Here is a 24201-nt window from a genome sequence, read left to right as displayed (position 1 = left end):
GCAGGTCACTTCCATTTTCGAGCAATTTTTTAATATATATATATTTTTTGTGTGTTGTCTGAAAACTTTGTTACTCGTTATTGCTTCTTGTGTAAATTCATGACTTTCAACTATATAGCTTTCTTGAAAACAAAGAAACCAGTGTCTTACTTGTTAAAATTAATGCTTTATTATCTTTTTGTAATTGGGCTAAGTGTTACGTTTGTGTTTGGGATATATTTTATATTTGTGATGGGCTAGTTTTCTTTGTTTTGTTATGGGCCCAATTGCTAGGTAAAGCCCAAGTCTATGTTATGTAATGAACCTAGTATATAAAGTGAAGTTGAATGAGAAAGGCATCAGAGCTGCCCTATTTTTTCGTTTCTTTCCTCTGCTTTCCAGCGAGCCCTCTTTCCTCCCCTGTTTTGCCGAGAACAGTGACTGCATTTGAGCGGTCCATTTCCTCCCACTTTCTCTTGGTTCTTCCACTAAAATCAACAATAGCTTTTAGGGAAAAGCCAACATAAGTGGTATCAAAGCTTTGTTGGATCAAGAACAAGTTGGGAGTGAAGATTTGTGAAGGGGAAACAAAACCCTAGAAAGTCTACAACAATGGCAAGTTCAAGCAATCAAAACATGCGAGCTCTACCACTTTCTTTTCCACTTCTCAATGGAGAAAACTATGATTATTGGTGTGTGAAGATGAAGACCCAACTCATGTCAAATGATGTTTGGGAATATTTTCAAGATGGGTCTGAAGATTATGAAGGTGTGGAGACTTTGACAAATGACCAAAAGAAACAATTGAAGGTGGATAATAGGATGAATGCAAAAGCCCTCTCCACGATTCAACAAGGTATTTCCGACAACCTCTTTCCTAGAATCATCAATGAAACCCAAGCCAAGAAAGCATGGGATATTCTTTACAATGAGTATAGAGGCAACTTGAAGGTAAAAACCATAAAACTCCTATCTTTGAGAAGAGAATTTGAAAATGAAGGATAGTGAATTGTTGAAGGATTATTTTTCTAGACTTATGGATGTTGTGAATCAAATGAAAACATATGGGGAGGATGTTGCTACTCAAAAAATTGTTGAGAAAATCTTGATTAATTTGCCGACGAAGTACGATCCCATTGTTGCCGTTATTGAAAATACTCAAGATTTAGCCACCTTGAGTGTCGAAGAATTGATGGATTCCCTTAAGAAATTTGAGCAAAGATCGAATAGGCAATCCGAAAAGTCAATTGAGAGTATCTTTCAATCTAAGCTTAATGTTAGTACCCTAAAGCCCCAAGGGAAAGGATCTTCTTCAAGTCATAATCAATCTAGAGGGCAATTTTCAAGTGGTGGAAATTTTGAACGAGGAAGAGGTGGAAATGATAGAGGAAGAGGAAGAGGAAGGAACAATTTTCAAAGTGAAAACAATTTTCGTAGGGGAAACAATTTTCAAGCAAGAGGGAATGATGAGTCCACTCAACCAAGGTGTGTAATTTATAAAAGGGGTAGTCATGTTGATAAAGATTATTGGTTTTGAGGGAAGCCACAATGTTACAATTGTAACAAATTTGGGCATGTCAAAAAGGATTGCTGAGTCACAAACAATCAACAAGCTAATTACACCGAAGAGCAAGAAGGTGGAGGGTGCATATTTTATGCTTGTCAAGCAGCTTCCAAGCAAAAGAATGATGTGTGGTTCCTTGATAGTGGTTGTAGTAACCACATGACCGGAGATGAAAGTATCATTGTGAAGATCGATACTTCCCCAATTCTCAAGTAAAGATGGGGAATGGTGCCTTAGTCCAAGCAAAGGGAAAGGGTACTATTACCGTAGAGACAAAAAAGGGGACAAGGAATATCTTGGATGTGCTACTTGTTCTGGACTTGGAGCAAAACTTCTTGAGTGTTGGGCAACTTATAAAGCATGGGTACACTGTCCAATTTGAAGGAGACTCTTGCAAGATTTATGACAAAGTGGGGAGAAACCAAGTTATAGCAAAAGTCAAGATGGAGAAGAATAAAAGCTTCCCTCTCACTTTTCGCTACTGCAAAAATGTGGCCTTGAAGGTGGATGTGCTTGATGACTCATGGCTTTGGCATAGAAGATTTGGGCACTTGAATTTCCAAAGCTTGAAGAACTTACAACAAAAGAACATGGTGCATGGCTTGCCAACTATTCATGAAGTCAAGCAAGTTTGTGAAGGTTGTGCACTTGGAAAGCATCACTGGGAGTCATTTCCAAAAGACAAGGCGTGGAGGGCTAAAGCACCATTGGAGCTTGTTTATACCGATGTGTGCGCGCCTATGGATATGTTTACTCATGGAGGTAACAAGTACTTTATCATTTTTATTGATGATTTTTCTAGAATGACATGGGTTTATCTCATGAGGCAAAAATCAGATGTTTTCTCAATTTTCAAAAAGTTTCAAAGTCCTGTGGAAAGACAAAGTGGCTATCTAATGAAAGTTTTGAGAAGTGATAGGGGTGACGAGTATACTTCAAATGAATTCTATAAATTTATTGAAGACATTGGCATGGAAAGACAACTAACGGTTGGGTACACTCCACAACAAAATGGAGTGGCTTAGAGGAAGAATAGAACAATAGAGGACACGTCAAAATCAATGTTATATGAGAAGGAATTGCCCAAGACTTTTTGGGGTGAAGTCGTCTATACGACAGTCTACTTGATGAACTGATACCGAACAAAGGCCGTTGAAAATATTACTCCATTTCAAGCTTGAAGTGGGAGAAAGCCATCCATAAATCACTTGAAGGTTTTGGGTCAATTTGTTATGCTCATGTTTCAAAAGTTAAAAGGAGCAAGTTTGATGAAACTAGTCAAAAGTGTACTTTTGAGGGTTATAACTCCTAATCAAATGGGCTATAGACTCTTCAATTTGACCACAAACAATGTGATCATTTCTAGAGATGTTCTATTTGATGAGAAGGCATATTGGGATTGGAAGGGGAATGTGGTGCAAAACTAAGTCCCTTTCAATTATGAAGAACTGGAGAGTCAAGAAGATGAAGAATATGATGATCTTGAAGCTCTAAATCAAACTCCTCCAACTTCTCCATCAAGCTCAAGTTCCTCATCTCCAAGTTCAACTCGAAGAAGAATGAAAAGCCTTAGTGATGTGTATGCGAGTTGTAATTTTTGTGTTGTTGAACCGGAGACTTTTGAAGAAGCAATTAAGGAGGAAGTTTGGAAGAAAGCTATGGAAGAGGAAATTCATGTTATCGAGAAGAACAAAACTTGGGAGTTGGCGGAGAAGCCAAAAGACAAAGAAGTTATTGGTGTGAAGTGGATTTTCAAAACAAAGTTCAACCCCGATGATTCCATTCGAAATCACAAAGCAAGACTTATTGCAAAAGGGTATTCTCAACAACCCGGAATTGATTTTCAAGAGACATTTGCACCAGTGGCTCGACATGACATAATTAGATCTCTTGTTGCCTTAGTGGCATTGAAGGGATGGTTCTTGTATCAACTTGATGTGAAATCGGCCTTCTTGAATGGTGTCTCGGAGGAAGATGTGTTTGTTGATCAACCTCAAGGCTTCATTGTCAAAGGCAAGGAACAAAAAGTGTACAAGTTGAAAAAGGCTTTATATGGGCTAAAGCAAGCACCTTGGGCTGGTATAGTGAGATTGACTCTTACTTCAATGAAAGAGGATTTCAAAGAAGCAAAAGTGAGCCAACCTTGGACATCAAGACACAAGGTAGCACCGATATTCTCATTGTTTCTATCTATGTTGATGATTTGGTTTTTACTGGTAGCAATGTGAAAATTATTGAGGATTTTAAAAGAGACATGATGAAGAAATATGAAATGAGTGATTTGGGTCTCTTGCATTATTTCTTAGGCATTGAAATTTATCAAAGCAAAGAGGATATTTTCATTTATCAAAGAAAGTATGTAAGAACTCTTCTTGAAAAGTTCAAGATGAGAGAATGCATGCCGATTGTAACTCCTTTGATTGTGAATGAGAAATTGTCAAAAGAAGATGGAAGCGAAAAGGTGGATGAATCTCTTTATAGAAGCTTGGTTGGAAGCTTGTTGTACTTGACTATCACAAGGCCGGATATCATGTATGCTACAAGCATGTTATCCCGATTCATGCACAATGCAAGCCAAACTCATTTTCGAGTGGCTAAGAGGGTCTTGAGATACTTATAAGGTACAATTGATTATGGCATTTTGTATGAGAAGAATGTTGATGCAAAATTGCTAGGATTTTCTGATAATGATTGGGCCGGTTGTGTCGATGATATGAAGAGCACTTCCGGATATGCTTTTTCTCTTGGCTCGGGTGTCTTCTCATGGGCATCTAAGAAGCAACAAACCGTGGTGCAATCTACCGCCGAGGCCGAGTACGTGTCAGCATCAGTGGCAACCTCTCAAGCAATATGGCTAAGGAGGATTTTAGAGGATGTTGGTGGAAAGCAAGGAGAAGCTACTCCAATTTGGTGTGACATGCAACAAATCTTCAATTGCAATGACAAAGAGTCCTGTCTACCATAGCCGCACCAAACACATTGCCATCAAGCATCACTTCATTCAAGAGGCCGTGGAAGATGAAGAGATTCAACTCTAGTATTGTGCAACCAAAGACCAAGGGGCGGACATCTTCAACAAAGCTCTTTCAAAGGAAAAGTTCCAATATTTTAGAGAAATGTTGGGTGTTACAACAAAGTATTAAAGGGGAGTGGTAAAATTAATGCTTTATTATCTTTTTGTTATCTGCAGTTTTTTGAAAGAAGAGTGGAATTATTTGAACGGAGAAGAGGCTCCTTCAGATCTTCCAATTGCAGACAGAATATGGAAAAATCTCCCTCGTAGAATTGAGGGAAAAACAATTTCGGTAATCTTTCTTGGCTGCCTGAAATTTGGTATTAGTTTAAGGATTTTTTGTTTTCCCCCTTTTCAAAAAGTTTTCTTATCAAACTAATACGAAATTATGCCTGGGAGATATTGCCCAGAACTTGAGAGATAGGGTGACTGAATTCTTGCGAGTAGTTGTTAGTGGTGTATTGAACAGCAGAACTATCTTGGTCATGTAGAAGTTGGGGATACAACACAGTGGATGTAATAGTTCAAAGTTAAAACCCATCATGTGTCATAGGAATGTCTTGGAAGGACTTCCTAACAGTTGTATGTATACACATTCATTGTACACTTACCATCTTAATTAGTTATATTGCACCGTGTGAGTGGGTGTGATACAGGATGATTAAGATCAAGATATAAAGAGAAGAACCGTAGGCATCCTTGTGCTTAAGGACCCCTAGATATATATGTGCCTAAGGAAGAAATGATATCCTGTACCAAAACCAGAATGAAAATCTCATATAGTTCATCAAGCGATTGAATATAATGAGAAGAGTCCTTTAAATAGGCTCTTCAAAAGATAACGGAAGGATAAACATAATCTAGTCTAGATATCTAAAATACTAAAATGACAGAGTAGAAACATAAAATATAAATAGACAGTGATAAAATAAACCAATGTCCACCCGGACCATATATGTCTAACTCATTGGGGTCCATGGGGTACTCCTTCCCATTCCCTATCAGTGTGAACATGGTGCCTAAGTGCACAATTCCTGATCTTTTCTCCAATATGCTAGTGATTCCCTAGTAGCATTGTATGGGCCAGTTGTGCAAGAGAAAGGAGCTTCAAATCCTATAGATGCCATGTTCACAAGTAATTCTTCCGTTAGGCTCATTCACACTATGTACTTTGTAATGGGCCTAATGGCCTTTTTGGCCCTAAACTATCTTTGTTCGAGGAACAGACTTTGTTTCTTTAGCACTAAGTGCGAGCAGACCTTGTTGCAGGGCAGAACTATGAATCAAAGAACCAACGTGCAACAAGGACAATCATAAACGAGATAGATATAGAGAAACTCTCTCTAGACTCTTTGTCGTTCAATAATTAATCAAAAATTGACCAGCCCTAAGGCTAACAACTCCTTAAATACGAAACAAACCCTAACCCTACTAGGAAAAGGAAAAAACACCAATTTCGGAAAGTTCCGAAATTATTACATATTCTGAAAATATAAGAAAAAATAAAACTTCTCCAACAAGAATGAACGTTATTGGACTTTCCTATCAAAAGTTATAAGCAAAAAGATTATTTCTTTAAACGGCAAATTTGGCCATTCAGAACCCTAAACGGCCGAAAAAGGTTAAAAAACAGGCGGCATATGGCCAAAGGCGATGTGTCCTAACCGTTGGACCGTTCCGGATTGAATCCAAGTGGGCCCAAAACCAAAGGCCTCGGTCAGTTATTTACGAAAATACCGACTAGTAGGCTTGAGGTGGTACTCCTCCTCTATGTGCACCGCATCATCCTCCCCTTCTAGAAACAAATTCGCCCTCGAATTGGCATCCTCATCAGAAGAACTATCACCCCGGAATGGGACTAGATGCTTAACGTTAAACACATCGGCGGTACGAACATGGCTGGGAAGCTTCAAACGGTAGGCATTCGGATTAATCTTCTCAATAACCTCCACAGGACCAATCTTGCAGGCCTTCAGCTTGTTATACTGGCCTTCTGGAAACCGGTCCTTTGTAAGGACAGCATAAACAAAATCACCAACCTCGAACTCCACAACCCTGCGCTTCTTGTCTGCAGCCTCTTTGTATTTCGTAGTAACACTGTGCAAACGCTGCTCAGTATCCTTATGAATTTGATGCAGATCTCTCATAAACCACTACTACAATAATAGATATGTGTCACACTAAGAAGATTCACAAACATCACGGTTTTCAGTAAAAGCGTGATAAAAACTGATGCTTAAATTTTTTTTATCTCAGTTTAAGTTCAAAGCTGAGATAAAAAGTGGGTTTTAGAGTGACATTAAAGATCTCGCTCTTGCGGTGAGATAAAAGAAAAATAACCTCACCCTTGCGGCGTGATAAAAGACTTTAGGGCGAAAAAAAGATCTCGCTCTTGTGGCGAGATAAAAGAGAAACATTCTCACCTTTATGGCGTGATAAAAAAGAGAAAAGACCTCACCCTTGTGGTGTGATAAAAGATTTTAGGACGGAAAAGAATGTGATAAAAGATCTCACTCTTGTGGCAAGATAAAAGAGAAATAACCTCACCCTTGTAGCGTGATAAAAAACTTTAGCGCGGAAAAAAGTGAGATAAATGATCTCACTCTTGCAGCAATATAAAAAGTCTACCCATTTAGGCGCGCAGTCGGAATTTTCACGAGGGTGGGTTGGTACTCATTTAGGCAGACTTTAAAAAGTAATATGAGAAAAACGATGTCGTTTAAAAACTTTGAAAAGTTCTTTTTTTTTTCTTTTTTACAAAAAAGTAAGAAGATAGGCCTTAATTACACTCATCCCAGATTTTTTTTACGTTTCATCTTCATCTTCACGCCCAAAAAGATTGAGATCGAGAGAGAGAGAGAGAGAGAGAGAGAGAGAGAGAGAGAGCCAACTAGGTTCCACCAGTGCCCATTTGTTTTTTCGACGACAGGCGGACTGTTCCACTAGTGCCCGATTTTCACGTGGGTGAGCCGTGATCTTTATGTTTTATTGTAGTAGTGAAATTTAGTTATTTCGGATGTCTGCCAAGTATACGTTTGACACATTAGGTAAAAAATTAATTATATTATTATGGCTTAGCCTTATCTGAAAAGGATTAAAATCCAATTGAGAAGTTACCATTGAAATTGAAATTTAATATAAACACAAAATCCATGTGAAATGGTTAGTTTATAAAAAAAAAATCTAAAGTTTGTCTATAATGTGATAATCTGCAGGTTGTGATAATTTTTATAAAAATACAAAGCGTACATTATAACAAAAAATACTATTGTCTACTAAATTTGTAGCTTAAACTAAAATTTTCGCCCCAAGAAAATCTTTGGTGACCAACAACTAATTTTGATTGGCAAAAGATCTGTTGTCATATTTTTAAAATTTTTTAAACAATGTTTATATATGTATTTTTATATATTTTAATATCATGTTAATTGCATTTCAAAAAATTCAACAAATTTTAAGGAAAAAAAAAGTTTTCTCACTTAAGGAAGTAAGTATAAATATTTTTGTTTTCCTAGTGTAACAGAAGTTCTTGACTAGCTTAGTGGTAAGGGCTTGGGAAATCAACTAAGGTGTGTGAGTTCGAAACTTGGTAATGACAAGAAAAGATGGTCTCGTAGATACAAAAAAAAGATCACGCGAAATGGTTTTCCATCTCAGTATATGGTATGATCATTTTGAACTTTCAATCACGGTTATAGACCGTGATCTAAAGTGACATACAATCACACCCAGAAAAGAGAAATGATCACGCCAAAGAGAAACAATCATGGCTTATAACCGTGATAAAAGAGAAACGATCACGCCTTTTGGCCGTGATTGTTTCTCTCTTTCAATCACAGTTTATAACCGTGATAAAAGATAGTGACTTACAATCACACCCAGATTCATCACGGTAGCAGGAGTGTGATGGAAAATTTACAATCACGATCAATAACTGTGATCTTTATAGTTTATTGTAGTTAACTCCTCAGCTTTCCCACTGGCTCGTTCCAAGTCGGGAACAGGAGTCAAATCAATCGGGGCGTGTGGATTGAAGCCATAAACAATCTGGAATGGGGAGAGACCCATGCTCCGATTAACCGAACGGTTGAAAGCAAACTCAGCTTGGCATAATTTCTGATCCCAACTCCCACAATGGTCCGCATACAAATACAAGCTACGGAGTAAATTGCCTAAAGAACGGTTTACCACCTCAGTCTGGCCATCTGTTTGAGGGTGATAAGCTGTGCTAAAAGCCAGATTGGTGTTCGCCATCCTCCACAAGTAATGCCAAAAATGGCTCAAAAACCACGTGTTGGGGTCAGAAACAATGGACTGGGGCAGTTCATGCAAGCGATAAACCTCAGAAAAATATAATTGGGCCACCTTGACCGCATCGATCGTTTTCTTACAAGCTATGAAGTGAGCCATCTTGGAAAATCGATCCACCACCACAAAGACGGAATCATTGCCACGCTATGACCTCGGCAACCCCAAGACGAAGTCCATACTGACATCGGCCCAAGGTTGTGATGGGGTGGGCAATGGCATGTATAAACCCGCATTAGAAGTCGTACCTTTGGAGACTTGGCAAGTGTGGCAGCTTCCCACAAATTTGTAAACATCCTTCCGTAGAGTTGGCCAAAAATAAGAAGCGGACACCAACGCAAAGGTCTTGTCACACCCACATGCCCCTCATCGTGCAACTCCTTAATAATTTTTAAACGAAGGCTACCATCTGAAACACACAACGCATTCCCCTTAAACAAAAAACCGCCATGCTCGTGAAAGTTAGATTGATCGCCACCTGCGATCTTCCCAAGCATAGTAGAGAAATATGGGTCAGCCAACAACAACTCACGAAAAGCATCAAATCCAATTACCTTACTACGCATAACTGTGAGCAGGTTGCTGCGGCGACTAAGGGCATCGACAACCTTATTCAAAGCACCAGACTTGTGCTTGATAGAGAAAGAGAACTGTTGTACATAAGTAGCCCATTTAGCATGCCTACTGGAAAGCTTATCCTACTAGTTGAGATGCTTCAATGCCTCATGATTAGAATATAAAACAAAGTCGCTGTGTATGAGATAATGATACCAAGACTTCAATGACTAAACCAAAGCATAAAACTCCACATCATTAGTGCTATAGTTCAACTTTCCTGCATTCAACTCATCGCTAAAATAAGCCACAGGCTTGGAACTTTGGCTAAGGACAGCCCCAATTCCAACCTTGGACGCATCATAATGCAACTCAAAAGGCTGTGAAAAGTTTGGTAGCACTAAAATAGGGGTAGAAGTTAACTTCTGCTTGATCAACTGGAATGCCTTGGTAGCTGCTTCATTCCACGAGAACTTTTCGCCCTTCATACAATCCATGATAGGAGCCGTAATAGTGCTAAAGTGCGGAATAAAACGACGGTAAAAAGAAGCTAACCCATGAAAACTGCGAATATCAAACAAACTCCGAGGTTGTGGCCAGTCTCGAATTGCCCCAACCTTAGACTCATCCACCGAAATCTCATTCTCGACACAACATAACCAAGAAAAAGCATAGAATCCGTCATAAACACACTTTTTAACAGCCCCATACAAATTTTCAGCACGCAAAACAAAAAGAACCTCACGTAAATGCTGCAAGTGTAACTCAGGAGTGGCACTATAAATCAAAATGTCATCAAAGTAAACGACAACAAATTTACCGATGAAAGACCGTAGCGTTTTGTTCATCACGCGCATGAAAGTGCTCGGCCCATTGGATAAACCGAACGGCATAACCAGCCATTCGTAAAGCCCTTCTCTGGTCTTAAATGCTGTCTTCCATTCATCCCCTAGGTTGATACGAAGTTGATGGTAACCACTTTTCAAATCTAGCTTGGCAAAAATCTGAGCACCCCAGAACTGATCCAATAAATCATCCAACCTTGGCAGCGGAAAACGATACTTCACTGTGATCTTGTTAATTGCCCTGCTGTCCACACACATCTTCCACGACCCATCTTTCTTGGGAACCAATAAGACTGGAACTGCACAAGGGCTAAGACTCTCCCAGATAAAACCCTTAGACAGCAATTCCTCCACTTGTTTTCGCAATTCCTTGTGCTCCTTCGGACTCATCCGATTATGGGGTCGATTGGGCAAACTAGAACTCGACGCCAGATCAATCTGATGCTAAATATCTCGTAACGAAGGCAACCCATCGGGTAACTCAGTCGGGAATACATCCGCAAACTCAGTAAGAAGGGGGTGGATCTTAATTGGCACTTCCTGCTCAAAAACTGCAGGTGAACTCTCCTTTGCCACGACAATAAACACGACTTTGTGGTAGAGATCTCTCCTTAGAACTGTACCTTTGTCAGAAGGTTAGTACCCTCTCCACTATGTGGTTTAGACACAACCTCCTTAGAAGGAAGCAACTTAATTATCGTACCCCCGGATTTAAGGGTATACATGTTAGATCCCCCGCTATGCATCACCTTACGATCAAACTGCCACGGTCTTCCCAACAAAAGGTGACACACATCCATTCCCACAACATCACACCAAATCTAATCCTTATACTTAGAACCAACAGAAAACGATACCAAACTGCACTTGGTTACCTTAACTTCGTTACCTTTCTTCAGCCACGCCAGCTTGTACGGGTTGGGGTGCGACTCTGTCTTCAAACCGAGTTTCTGCACTGCTTCTTCGGACACCACGTTCTCATAACTACCCGAGTCTATCACAAAACGACACACCTTTCCATTTATTGTGCAGGTGGACTGAAAGACATTACCACGTAGCCAAGAATCGCCCTCAACTTCTTGAGGAGCATAACAGGACCTTTGAACCACCAATAATGGCCCGACATCCCCAACAACTTCTTCCACCACTCCATCCGGTGAGTTTGACGACGGTTGGGATTCGTCATACGCCGCTTCCTGCCCATACTGCTCATAGTGTTCGCTAATAATTCCATCAGCATCCACAAACAAGGCCTTACCTGGTCTATCCCCCTTCTGGTACTCAACAGCCCAATGATCAGGCTCCCCACACTTGAAGCACTTAGACCCCGAAGCACTCACTCTATTGGCCTGCGGAACAACAGATACTGAATTGCCCGTAGGCCGAACTGGCGCTAGGGTGGTCGTCGTACGAGTAGTCACACCCCAGGCAGGTGCAGCAGTCCTGCGGTTTGCCTGCTTCTCCAACTGCAAGGCCCTCTGATGGGCATCCGAAATAGAATACAGATCGAACATATTCAATGCAAACCTCCAACATACCTTGAAACCAATTGCTCCTCCGTTTCAGCGATATCATTCCGGACCACCAACTGATGAAACTCCGTAGTATAATCATCCACTGAACGGGAACCCTGACGGAGATTCTGCAATCGCTGATACATCAAACGAGAATAGTTGTGGGGAAGAAAAGCCACCCGCATCTTTTTCTTCAGTTTTTCCCATGAACTAATCTTCTCCTTACCCTGCCTTGACCTGGACAGCTTCAACTGCTACCACCAAGCCGCAGCCTTACCTCAAAACCTAGTAGCAACCAGCGAAACCCGTCTGTCCTCCGGGACCCGCTTGAAATCCAAGATCTCTTTGATAGTTGCGACCCAATCAAGAAATTTCTCCGGTGCCAAACCCCCCTGAAACTTAGGAAGATCAACCTTCAACCTCGATTCCCACTGCCGAGAATCGCGGTCCACCATGAACCCACGATCGCTTTCCCTCCGTTGATAGAAGCCGCCGCCACCAGGCGCTCCCACCGCAAAAGGGTTTTCGGCCTCTTCATCACTCACAGCCTCCTCCTCATATAGAGGATTTCGGTTGATCGAAGCGACGACAAGGCTGGTTCACAATAGTAAGGGCAGCGACCTGATTGGCTAGGGCAGCGACCTGGTCAGCAACCTGTTGGATCCGTGCCTCTGTTCGTGCATCTCGCGCGACGTCATCCTGTTCATAAACGTCATCCACAAAAGCTATATGATCACCTTGTCCCCCTCGACCTCCAACAGCGCGTCTTGCGGCCATAGTCAAGTTTGGAACTTGAAGCTCTGATACCAACTGATGCAGGGCAGAACTATCAATCAAAGAACCAACATGCAACAATGACAATCACAAACGGGATAGATATAGAGAAACTTTCTCTAAACTCTTTGTCATTCAATAATTAATCAAAAACTGACCAGCCCTAAGGCTAACAACTCCTTAAATACGAAACAAACCATAACCTAACTAGGAAAAGGAGAAACACCAATTTCGAAAAGTTTTGAAATTATTACATATTCTGAAAATATAAGAAAAAATAAAACTTCTTCTACAAGAACGAACATTTTTGGACTTTCCTATCAAAAGTTATAAGCAAAAAGATTATTTCTTAAAACGGCAAATTTGGCCATTCGAAACCCTAAACGGCCGAAAAAGGTTAAAAAACACACGACACATGGCGAAGGCGATGTTTCCTAATCACCGTTGGGCAATTCCGGATCGAATCCAAGTGGGCCCAAAACCAAAGGCCTCCATCAGTTATTTACGAAAATACCGACTAGTAGGCTTGAGGGGGGCTTGAGGTGGTATTCCTCCTCTATGCGTCACAACACGCAATGAGTTATTTTGTGCCCCGGAGGCACTTGTTAGTAGAACCTTTATTATTTTATATCCTTGTAGTGTTAACATACCACAAGTATAAATGACTATTTTTTAATTTTTAAAACAATCAATAGGAAAAGTTCAAAAATTCAAACATTTTTTTATAAACTTCGATCGATTTATCGTTAGTGCACGTTTTTACAAGTGCACGTTTTTACACTTGGTCAAAGTATGCATTTTTTATTCTTTTTATCTGTAACAATTTAAGAGGGATTTCGTATTCCGTCATTCAAGAGAAGGCAAGAGCAAATTCATTCAGAGGGTTCCTAGGTGTGGGTTTGTGCTCGAGGATTCGAGATCGACAACATGATTGAAGATCTTTTGTGGCTCGGAGGGCACCATTAGACTTGTACGTTGATTTTAAGGCAACGGCAATCAAGCTAGGGTGTGGTGAACGTAGTTCCAAAAAATAGATCATAATTCAATTTTTGAGGAGTCACAATTATGTAGTAAAATTTTCATGTAAATAGACATTAACAAAAGTTCTTGATTCACCCATTTTAGGGACTTTTCACGTATATTCTTACGTCCATCTGAAGATTTTTTTAATCAGTATTAACTGTGGGTTGATTATCAAGAACGATGTAGCATTGGATGTTAACCTACAGTTTAGCTAGGCTTTACTTATCGAAGTGGTGTTATATTTTTTTTTGTTATTTCTTGTAAAAAAATTAAATTCTTTAGGCTGGCTCATTGCTGATTAGTCTGATTTCAACTTGATTAGTCTGATTTCATTAAAATCACCACCTATGCACCAGGGTATTTGGGATAAAACTTTGGCTTGTAGTAGTTCACTCCATAATTCCCTCCTTCCCCTAGGATCCTTTGGAAGGTCCTTTGCTACTATGCAAAGAATGTGGGAATTAGTAACATTTAAAAAGTTTTCTGAAGTATATTGTATATGCTTACCTTGCAGCTCTGTATGTCATTGATAACTCGGAATATTGTTGAGGAGGCCATGAAGATTCTAGGTTTTGATTGTAACCATTGGAATGCCTCAGGGGTTGCGATTTCTCCCATCCCTACAAACACCGCCATTGTGAGCAATGGAGATGTGATGGTTACTAAGACCATGTACATCAAGCCTAGCAAAATTACCTACCCAAAAAGGTGCTTTTATGTTTTCCCAATTCACTTTTTCCTTTAACTCTACACCAGACTCTATCATAGAAGTTCAAAAAAAAAAAAAAAAACTCTGTCATAAAATTTACCCAGAAACTCCAACAGATGAACGGATGAAAAGTGGAGAGCCGGAGATCAACCCACATCCCGACTTCCTTCGTCGTCGATCGTCGGAGCTAGCCCAAGGAATAGTTCGTTGCAGAGACGAAGAACCAGAGAAATACTCTAACGATATCAATGGACGAAGATGGACGTCGATCGTTTTGCAGATCTGTCCGTTGTTGCTCTCCCCGTTGACGTCGATCCTTCTCCCCATTGCTGCTCTCCCCTTTCTCTTTCCCCAATCAAACCCTCTCCGCCGCTGCCCAATTCTTATTCCACCGCTTGTCTACTACTGGAGCACGGCGACGGCATACTTGGAATCGAGCCGATGAGGATCGGAGAGGGTCAGATGTGGTCTGGAGTTTGGACCATGAAGACAGGATGAGGAAGGAGAGAGAAAAAATAATATTTTATTGGATACCTCGTGTACAGTAGATCGGTATATCTGGAGAGGTTTTTGGTTTGAGGTAAAATTGCTTCTTGTTTACCTAGGCTACTGTAAGCTGTTTTGGTACCTTTAATTAGATAAAATAGCTAAAAAGGTGGTTTTTGCTATTCTCATGTACATGCTCTAAAGCATTGATCAAATGCTCATCCATTGTTTGCACATATCCTTTATTTAACCACTCGGTGTCAACGTCATAGCATCTTACTACGTCTTTGTACTGATTCGAATGAAGGACAGAGAAAAATAAAAATCAAGAAGAATTGAGTTAAAATAAACTCTTTTTTTTCTCTGCGAGTTAAAATAAACTTTACTAAATAAAATAAGAAACTTAAGCAAAATCTTGAACATTGTTTGTAATTTTATTCATTAGTTTTTCTTTTTCTTCTCCAAATGTGTCAATCACTTGAGTTATGTTAAATAGTTTTGTAATTTACTTATTGTGCTAGAAACTTACAACTTTTAATTTTGATTGTTGGATCCGAAAAAAAAAAAATGCTTAGGAAGTTTAAAACTTGAACTTATTATGATGGTTATAGATAATCAATTTATGTGATTAAAAGTGTAACGGCTTGGAATTTTTATTAAATAAAAATTCTCGTTTGAAATTCTTTTATTTTCTTTTTAATACTTAATAATTGCTTTTAATTTTCTTTTAATTCCTGTAATCTGTCATAATTAGATTTTAGTCTTTTAAATTTCATTTCTTGGTTAAAAGCCCTACGTGACTAGTAAAGTTAGTTTCCAACCGATTAGTTGGAGAAACTGGATCACCGATTCACCTAGTTACATTACCCTAACCCTAATTGAACATTTTTGACCATCTTTGAGCCTTATGAACCCTTCCAAACCGTAATTGAACCATTAGGCCAATAGGGATAATCATTTTACCCCTTGAATGGTCATTCAAGCCCATACCTAGCACCTTTATTTCTTTACCCATTAGCTAATAAATGTTAGGGGAAATATTATCCATTGGATGATAAATATTAGGCTTGGCCAAGGAAGGTATGTATATTACAAGACAAGTCATATAAAGAATCTCATCATTTTGCTTCCAAAAGAAGCTACCTTAGTCATGCATGCATGCAACCCTAGGAACTAATAGGCCTAACCCTAGATTACCCACCAAAGTTACTTTCCTAGATTCTTTGTACTTGGCATACTTATACTTATATACCATAAGTGTGTGTGTGTGTGTGTGTGTGTGTGTGTGTGTGTATATATATATATATATGTACCAAGGAGAGAGAGAGAGAGAGAGAGAGAGAGAGAGAGAGAGAGAGAGAGGAGAGGCCGAGAGAGGGAGAGAGAGTGTGTGTGTGTGCAAGCTTTTGGATAGTTACACAAGCTATCTTATAGCCTTAAGCCTATTTATGACCATGCCAACCCATTTCTAGTCTTTCAAAGTACAAAGATAGCCAATGATTTTGTGTTTCCTTGCAAGCAACCTCCCCATTGACTTGACAAGCTTTAAAACCCTTCATAATTACCTAAGTCATGGCCTAAGATGGATGTGACATTGCTTGGCATGCTTGGAAGACTTGCCATGCTTGAAATGACAAGTCCATGGAGCAAAATCCATGGGATAAAGAGAGGAGAGGGAGGCCGGCCGTGGGGGAGGAGAGAGAGCCAAATTTTTGGCTATAAATAGCACCCCATTCTCACCAATCAACTCACACCTTCATCCTCCAACTTCTCTCTCTAAGAAAGTTTGTGTTCTTGCCTAGTTCTTCTTTGTTCTTGAAGTTCTTCCCAAGTTCTTCAAGAAATCCACCCAAAAACCCCTTTTCGATCCAAAAAGTTCAAGTAGTTTAATCAAGATCAAGTTTCGAGAGAAACCTTTCTCTTTTGAAACTTCCGGAAGCATAACTTAAGAAGTTACTCCGCCCGACGTACTTTTTCCGTAGCTGCCACTACTGCCAAGAAGAAAGGTAGAACCCCTAGTCCAACTCTACGTATAGCATAGAATCGTACGTTAAAAAGTAGAATGTTCTTGATTCAAAGTATCAAAATCCTCATCGTTTTCCGTAAGTAGATAAGATTATCTATTGTTTAGTTTTCAAGTAGATAAGGTTATCTATCATTTATTATCACCATGCATGGTAGTCAACAAGTGTATCTTAATAATGAAAGAATGAGCATGTTGAATAAGCTACGCAACCTACCGGTAGGCAAGGAAGTCCTACCGGTAGAACTCGAAAACAGAAAGGCCACCTACCGGTAGAACTTGTTTGCCTACCGGTAGGTTGCGCGAATTGGAGTGTTGGCCTTTCTGTTTTCGAGTTCTACCGGTACGACTTTTACTCTAATAAACATGTGTTGTTTTGAATTTCCCATAAAGGAAGAAAAAATGGTTTTCGAAAGATAAGACCTTATCGTTGATAGAAGTATTCGTATTTTAATCTTTAGGATGGTTACGAGCATGATTTTTAATATAGAATTGGATGTTCTTGCTAGTTTAGTTTCAAGATTACAATGAATGATTTATGTTTGTGAAAAGTCCTACCGCGGAGTCTATGCATGAAAACGAGACACGGAAATCGAGAAAGTAGAAACATGACACATAGGGTATGGTTTGATGAAAAGGCGTGTTTTGAAAAGGTGAAATATTTTGGAAACCGCAATGTGGCCGGACATGGTAGCCCATTGTGTGGTGTGTGTTTTGTGTGCCAATGGGAACCCGGTGCAGCGGAACCATTGTGAGGATACTCGGAAACCCGGTGCGGCGGAACCATTGTGAGGATACTCGAAAACCCGGAACGGCGGAACCGAAGTTGGGGAGTGTGGCTTGGTTATCTGCGGAGAGGAGCCAATACAAAGTGTGTCAATGGGAACCCGGTGCGGTGGAACCATTGTGAGGATACTTGGGAACCCGGAACGGCGGAACCGAGGTTGGGTGTGTTAAATGGATTTCGGAAATGATTGATATGGTTATGAAATGGAGACACGGTCTACGAGGAGTCACGTAGGAGAAACTCAGAAAATCATGGACACCAACGTTAGATTGGATAATGAATGTGAATGTGTCATTGTTTGTCAAATATGTTTGAACTATGCGGAAATCGTTGATTATATTGGTTTAATGTTTGTAAGTTAAGGGTTAGAGGGTATGTGTTATTCTATTGAGCCTTTGTAGCTCACGGTGTTACCTTTTGGTGACCCTGACATATTATATTGCTGGCGACGCCGGTATAATGTGTCAAACCTCATAGATGAACAGGGTGAGCTGTATACATTGGAGGCCTTTGGAGCCGAGGAGCTTGCTAGGATGGAAGAGCAGGCGGAGCAGTAGTTAGGAACCTTAGTTCCCTCATTTCTTGGTTAAAAGTACTCTTGTAAGACTTTGTGATGTAATAATGAGCCAGACTCCATTTATTTTTCAATGAAATTTCCTATTTAACGTTTCCAAAATTCGGAGACTCCGCCTCTTTTTCCTCCTCGGGAACACTTCCCAAGTTTGGAACGACTGTTGGTGTAGCTACCGACACCGGGGGAGGCACCGATTTTTGCTTGAGAGGTAAGTCCTTATCGATCACCTTCCCACTTCTGAGAGTGATCGCCTTAGCCTTTTCCAGACAGAGATTCGGATTACTCGGGCTAGAAGAATCGCCCACATAATGAGTACCAGCGGCATTGACTAGAGGTTGAGAAGGAAACTTTCCCTTCTCCTGCTGGACTTGTCCAACTGCCGCCGTCAACTGGGTCAATTGGGTCCTAATGTCACCAATTGCCTGCTTAGTCTGCTCGGTGAAACTAATTTGAGACTGCATGAGAGCCTTCATCATCTCATCAGTCTGCTTATCCCTCGGGGGATGGTTTATGCCTGGGGGTGGTCCAAAAGATGAAGGACCGAACCCCTACGGCTGTTGAGGTGGGTAACGAAACTGGGTCATTTGGCCTTGAGGAGGCTGGAATTGCTGAACTTGTGGCTGAGGTGGTGCCTGGGGTTGCACCGGGGCTTTTTGATCCCTCCAACTCAAAAGTGGGTTTTGGGCCCACCTTGGATTGTAGGTATTTGAATATGGATCCCAACGCTGGTTAAACGTGTTCACCTCAGCCTGATTACTATGGTATGCATCTTTGACAATGGGAAACGCGAGGCAGGTAGTGACTAAATGCCTCGGACACTCACATAACGCACACACCTCCTCAATTCTCACCTCATTCGCCTGATGGACTTGCTTAAGCTTGAAGTCCTCTAATTGTTTAGCCATTTTGTCCAGCTGAGACTGGACATTGTGCTCTCTCACACTAGAAGGAAAATTGCCAGACCCACTGGGTCCCTGCGCAGCCATGGCCCTATCACCGAGGTCGGAAGGTTCCCAACTTTGGTGTTTCTCGGCCAACTCGTCGAGAAAGTCCCACGCATCGTCTGGGGACTTGTCGAGAAAATCCTCCTCCTTACAGAGGTACTCAATTTGTTGGACCGTAGTAACATTCAAGCCCAAATAGAAAAATGACACCAACTGGTATTTCACGAAACCATGATGCGGTAAGGACAACAGTAAGTCCTTGAACCACTCCCAGCACCTTAAAAATGACTCGCCCTCTTTCTGCTTATACGATTGGACTTGGCGAGTCAGGTACTTCGATTTACTTTTCGAGAAATATTTCTTGTAAAATAAATCTCGGACAGCAGCCCACGTCCTGAGAGACTGTGGCTTCTGCATCTGCAGCCACTTATCTGCATTGTCCCTAAGCGAGGCTGAAAAAAGCTTAAGGCAAGCATTCTCCCACTGAGTACTGGTGGCCAGGGTGCGCACCAACCCCTCGAAATGATGGACATGCTCAAACACATCCTCATTCTCCTTCCCATAAAACAGGGGAAGGGCATTGTATGTACCGGGCTTAATGGTGAAAGCATTGCGTGCTTCCACCATCTCAGTTGGTAGAACTATTGGACTAAGAGGAGTGGTCCTCTCAAGATGCATGTGTGCACGAATCGACATCGGTGGCTCTACTATTGGTGGCTCAATTATTAAATCAACGAAAAGGCCACCGATATCAAAAGAATCACCACTAAAAGACTCTCCCTCCACGATTACTCTCGGCTCTCTCTCAATGGCTACGAGACTCTTGGTATTGTCTCGGTAGTACTTAGGCTTTAGAGGTGATTGCTTTCCTACGATGGAGGATTGCGCACCTCTACCTATGATGGCTCAAACAAAACTAAAAGCAAAAACAAAAATAAAACTAACTACCCGAATTCTTTAACACACGTTACGGTCCCCCGCAACAGCGCCAAAAATGCTTGACGGAATCCTAGTTCTAAATTAATGGGTTGCCCCGAGCGTAGGGCGGAGACCGACGTAACACAATATCCGAAAAGTTTGAGTCGAATCCACAGAGATAGTGATGTGTGCTAATTAAAAACTCAGGTTGTTACTAATTAAACTGGCTCTTAGGTAGCCACCCATTGACGATTGATTGAGATTAACTAACACCTATGGTCGTAAAAACGTTCAACTTTAGATTGAAAAAGAAACCCCGGAAGACGTGAGACCCTATGGTCGCCATATACCCATGCGCAGTGGAGAATGAGTTTTGGACCCCCATTCCCCCATTCACATGGGCTCCGATAATGCCCGGGTTCGTCTGCGAGAAGTATTTTTTTCCAATCTAAAATCATCTTTTTAATTGTTTGAAAACAGAAGCAGTGCCCGAACTAGTCACAGCGTGCTAATCACCCCGCGACCCTACCTAATGACTACTCATTCAACATTGCATAAAAAATAGAAGAAACCGTAAAATTAATCATGCTTTTATTGCTCGCGATATTAAATAAACACAGGATCTAAATTAAACAAGAAACAATGAATGACATTAATAAAAAAAATGAAAATCAATACGAATTACCGGAATACAAACAATTGAACAAAACTTTAAATAACTTGGTAAAAAGAAAAACTCAAGTGAACCTAAACAATATTCGAACCAAAAAAAATGGCAGCCTAGTACCGATCGCCTCCCTTAATTATGTTCCACGGCAGTCGGAAGCAGCAGCTTTTTCTTTTTTTCATGTTTCGTCCGAAACCCTTTTTTCCGTTTCAAAAGCTGCCAGGCCCAGCAGGGTAATAAAGATTGTTATATAGGAATTGAAAGTAATAATTACATAGTGGCCCTTGAGCTTTGTCCAAAATTGAATTAACCAACCCAAATTCCAAAGCATTTTGCACTTTGACCCAAAACTTCATTAAAATCTTCTTTTTATCCAAAGTCTCGGACAACGGGCTCGAGCAACCTATAAACATAAAAACACATAATAAAAATCAGTTAACAAAAATAAAGGGCTAATAAATGTAGACATTGGAGGACCAAAATATGTATATTTTGGCTCTTATCAGAACCTGTCAGGTGAAGGGAATCTCGAAGAAGACGAGACTCCAACGGACCCGTGAAAACCAAGGATACCACTTCGGCGTACTTGAATAAACCTAGTGACCATTGTAATCCTTTTGGATGTAGGATGATATCGCATCGTCATAACTTGTATTAGGAAGAATCTTATCCTAAGATCTCTACTTGCCTTGTAGTAGAATTCTATGCTCGTATTGTATCTTTCTATGTAAAGCTTGCTTAATTTTAAAAGAGTACTGTTACATACTACGTGATAAATTGCTTTTAACTTTTAGGAAGATACACCATTTGCAAAAGGAAAATTGTTTAGGTAGGCTAAAACTCCCCCTTTCAATTTCTACTCGTAGATGATGAACCGACGTAGTGGACTAGGATACGAAAATGGAGAGTCCTCTAACGCAAACCCAGACCTAGCTCAAGTCATGCAGGCGCTCGTAATAGCCCTAAATGCCAACCGCCGAAACCAAAACTGCGATGATGAACCTATGACTCGAACTCGAGCGATGAACGAATTTTGCAAATGCCGACCTCCGATCTTCAATGGAGATACCAACCCCACCGTAGCTGAAACATGGCTGAAGGAAGTCAAGGTGATCCTGGACACCTTGGAGATTACCCGAAACGGAGATCGTGTAGCCTTAGCCACATACCAGCTAAAGGAGAAGCACGTTATTGGTGGGATTTGATGGAGGCAACCCATACCATAGCCACCATGACCTTCGATGAGTTCGAGATCCTGTTTCTTGACAAGTACTTCCCCACCCCTTTTCGTTTGGTCAAGGAACAAGAGTTTCTAAATCTGAAACAAGGAACGATGAACATTACCCAATACGCGGCCAAGTTCGAGGAACTATCCCGCTACGCCCTAGCCACCATAGCAACGGAGGACAAGAAATCGAGAAGGTTTGAATGGGGGCTGACAACTGCTAGAAGGGCTGTGGTGTCTCAAGCCTTTTCCACTTATGCCGGTGCTGTGAAGTGTGCTCTTCGGCTGGAGAGTGAGGAAATTGACTTCAAAACTCGATGGAGAAAGGCAACAGGCAACGTTGGCGGACCAATCCGAACTCAACCTTCAAATAATAATCGCGGACCCTACCCTACCAAACCCTTCAACCCATCTCAAAACAATCAACCATGGAAGACGGCTGCACCAGGGCGTGGTGAACCACAGAGAGTCGGCCAAAACAAAGCGTCAGTTCAATGTTTCAACTGTCAGGCCATGGGCCACTACAAGCGGGAATGCCCCCAACCCCAGAGGAATCGGAATGGGAACTTTGGAGGCCAGGGAACTCAACAACCTGCACAGGCCGGGTTTGGGAAGCAAAACCTCGAAGGCTCAACATAGCAGCCACAAAATGGGCAGAACAAGGGGAAACAGCCCGTGGGAACGCAACAGAGTACTAGAGGACGCATCTTTGCACTACAGACTAAGGAGCAGGAGCTGGACAGCCTTCCGCACTTGATACGGACACTATGTGTTTGTAGTGATGCCGTTCGGACTGACCAACGCTTCGGCAGTATTCATGTGTTTCATGAACAAGGTCTTTCAGTCCTACTTAGACAAATTTGTAGTGGTGTTCATTTACGACATCTTGATATACTCGACCAACAAGGAGGAGCACGAGGAACACCTCCGGATAGTGCTACAAGTACTCCGAGATAGCCAACTCTATGCCAAGGCGAGTAAATGCGAGTTTTGGCTGGAAGTGGTTAAGTTCTTGGGGCATGTAGTATCCAAGGACGGGATTGCAGTGGACGAAAGTAAGGTTGAATCAGTACTAAATTGGAAACAGCCAACCTCGGTATTCGTAATCAGGAGTTTCCTAGGATTGGCTGGATATTACCGAAGATTCATACAGGACTTCTCAACCCTAGCCAAACCAATGACCAGGCTAACTCAGAAAGGAGTGAAGCTGCATTGGAATGAAGCCTGCGAAAAGTGTTAATTTCCAGGAGCTGAAAAGAAGACTGACCAGTGCACCGATACTCATCATTCCCGAGTGGAGTGTAGATTATACGGTTTACTGCGACGCGTCAAGAGATGGCTTGGGATGCGTGCTGATGCAGAATGGAAAAGTTGTAGCCTACGGATCACGACAACTTCAACCGCACGAGAGGAATTACCCCACACACAACCTAAAATTGGCTGCAGTGGTATTCGCCCTCAAATCCTGGCGTTACTATTTGTGGGGAGAACAATTCGAGGTCTTCACCAACCAAAAGAGCCTCAAATACCTTTTCACTCAGAAGGAGTTGAACCTGAGGCAACGTCGATGGATGAAATACTTAGAGGACTACAAGTTTACAGTTCAGTATCACCCTAGCAAGGCCAATGTGGTAGCTGACGCTCTAAGCCGAAAGGATAGGGCACAGAAGGTCAAGACAACTATTAAGGAATGGGAGATGGTGGATACCCTCAACGAGTTCAACCTGTGACCATCATCAGAAAACGGGAACGCTCGATTGTACGCTCTGGTTGTCGAACCGGCGCTTCACCGAGAAATCTTATTGGCCCAAACCTTTGAGCAAGATTGTGAGTTCATTTGGTACCGAATCCGAGAAGGAAATGCGCTACCAGGATGGACAATCGAGAAGGATAATAGCCTGAGATTCAAGGGAAAAGTATTCGTACCGAATATTGGGACCCTTCGAGAAGCTGTACTCCGAGAAGCTCACCATTCGAACTTCGCGGTTCACCCTGGCGGTAGATGGAGGGACTTGGAAATTAACACTCTAGTAAGGCTGGATTTGAGAATATCAAATTAATCCCATTTGTTCATGATTTGGTGGAATTGTGCATACATAAGCTTCATCATCAGTTCCTCTAAAAGAAACTATCAAGTTGCCAGTTAACGACAAAACTGCCATTTCGATGTCATTTAAGTGAAATTTTTTGTAAAATATTTATGAAACAATATTAATTGTCCCAAATAAAAAACAAATTAAAAAATAGAGAGAACTATTTATGGCAGCCGGCCATACTGTGCTTCTTCTAAATA

At 41.2% G+C, this 24201-nt stretch overlaps 1 protein-coding gene across 1 annotated transcript; it reads left to right on the top strand.

The window, feature by feature from the left end:
- Positions 1–591: 591 nt before the first annotated feature.
- Positions 592–1706, top strand: LOC131309577 (uncharacterized). Its single transcript, XM_058336193.1, has 3 exons — positions 592–930; positions 980–1464; positions 1565–1706. Exons 1-3 carry the CDS (start codon positions 592–594, stop codon positions 1704–1706), a joined length of 966 nt encoding a protein of 321 aa, XP_058192176.1.
- The last annotated feature ends 22495 nt before the right edge of the window (positions 1707–24201 follow it).

The sequence above is a fragment of the Rhododendron vialii genome, chromosome 12a, assembly GCF_030253575.1.
Source record: "Rhododendron vialii isolate Sample 1 chromosome 12a, ASM3025357v1".
NCBI lineage: Eukaryota > Viridiplantae > Streptophyta > Magnoliopsida > Ericales > Ericaceae > Rhododendron > Rhododendron vialii.
Note: the sequence above shows the minus strand (reverse complement) of the source record. Positions and strands in the feature narration are given on the sequence as shown.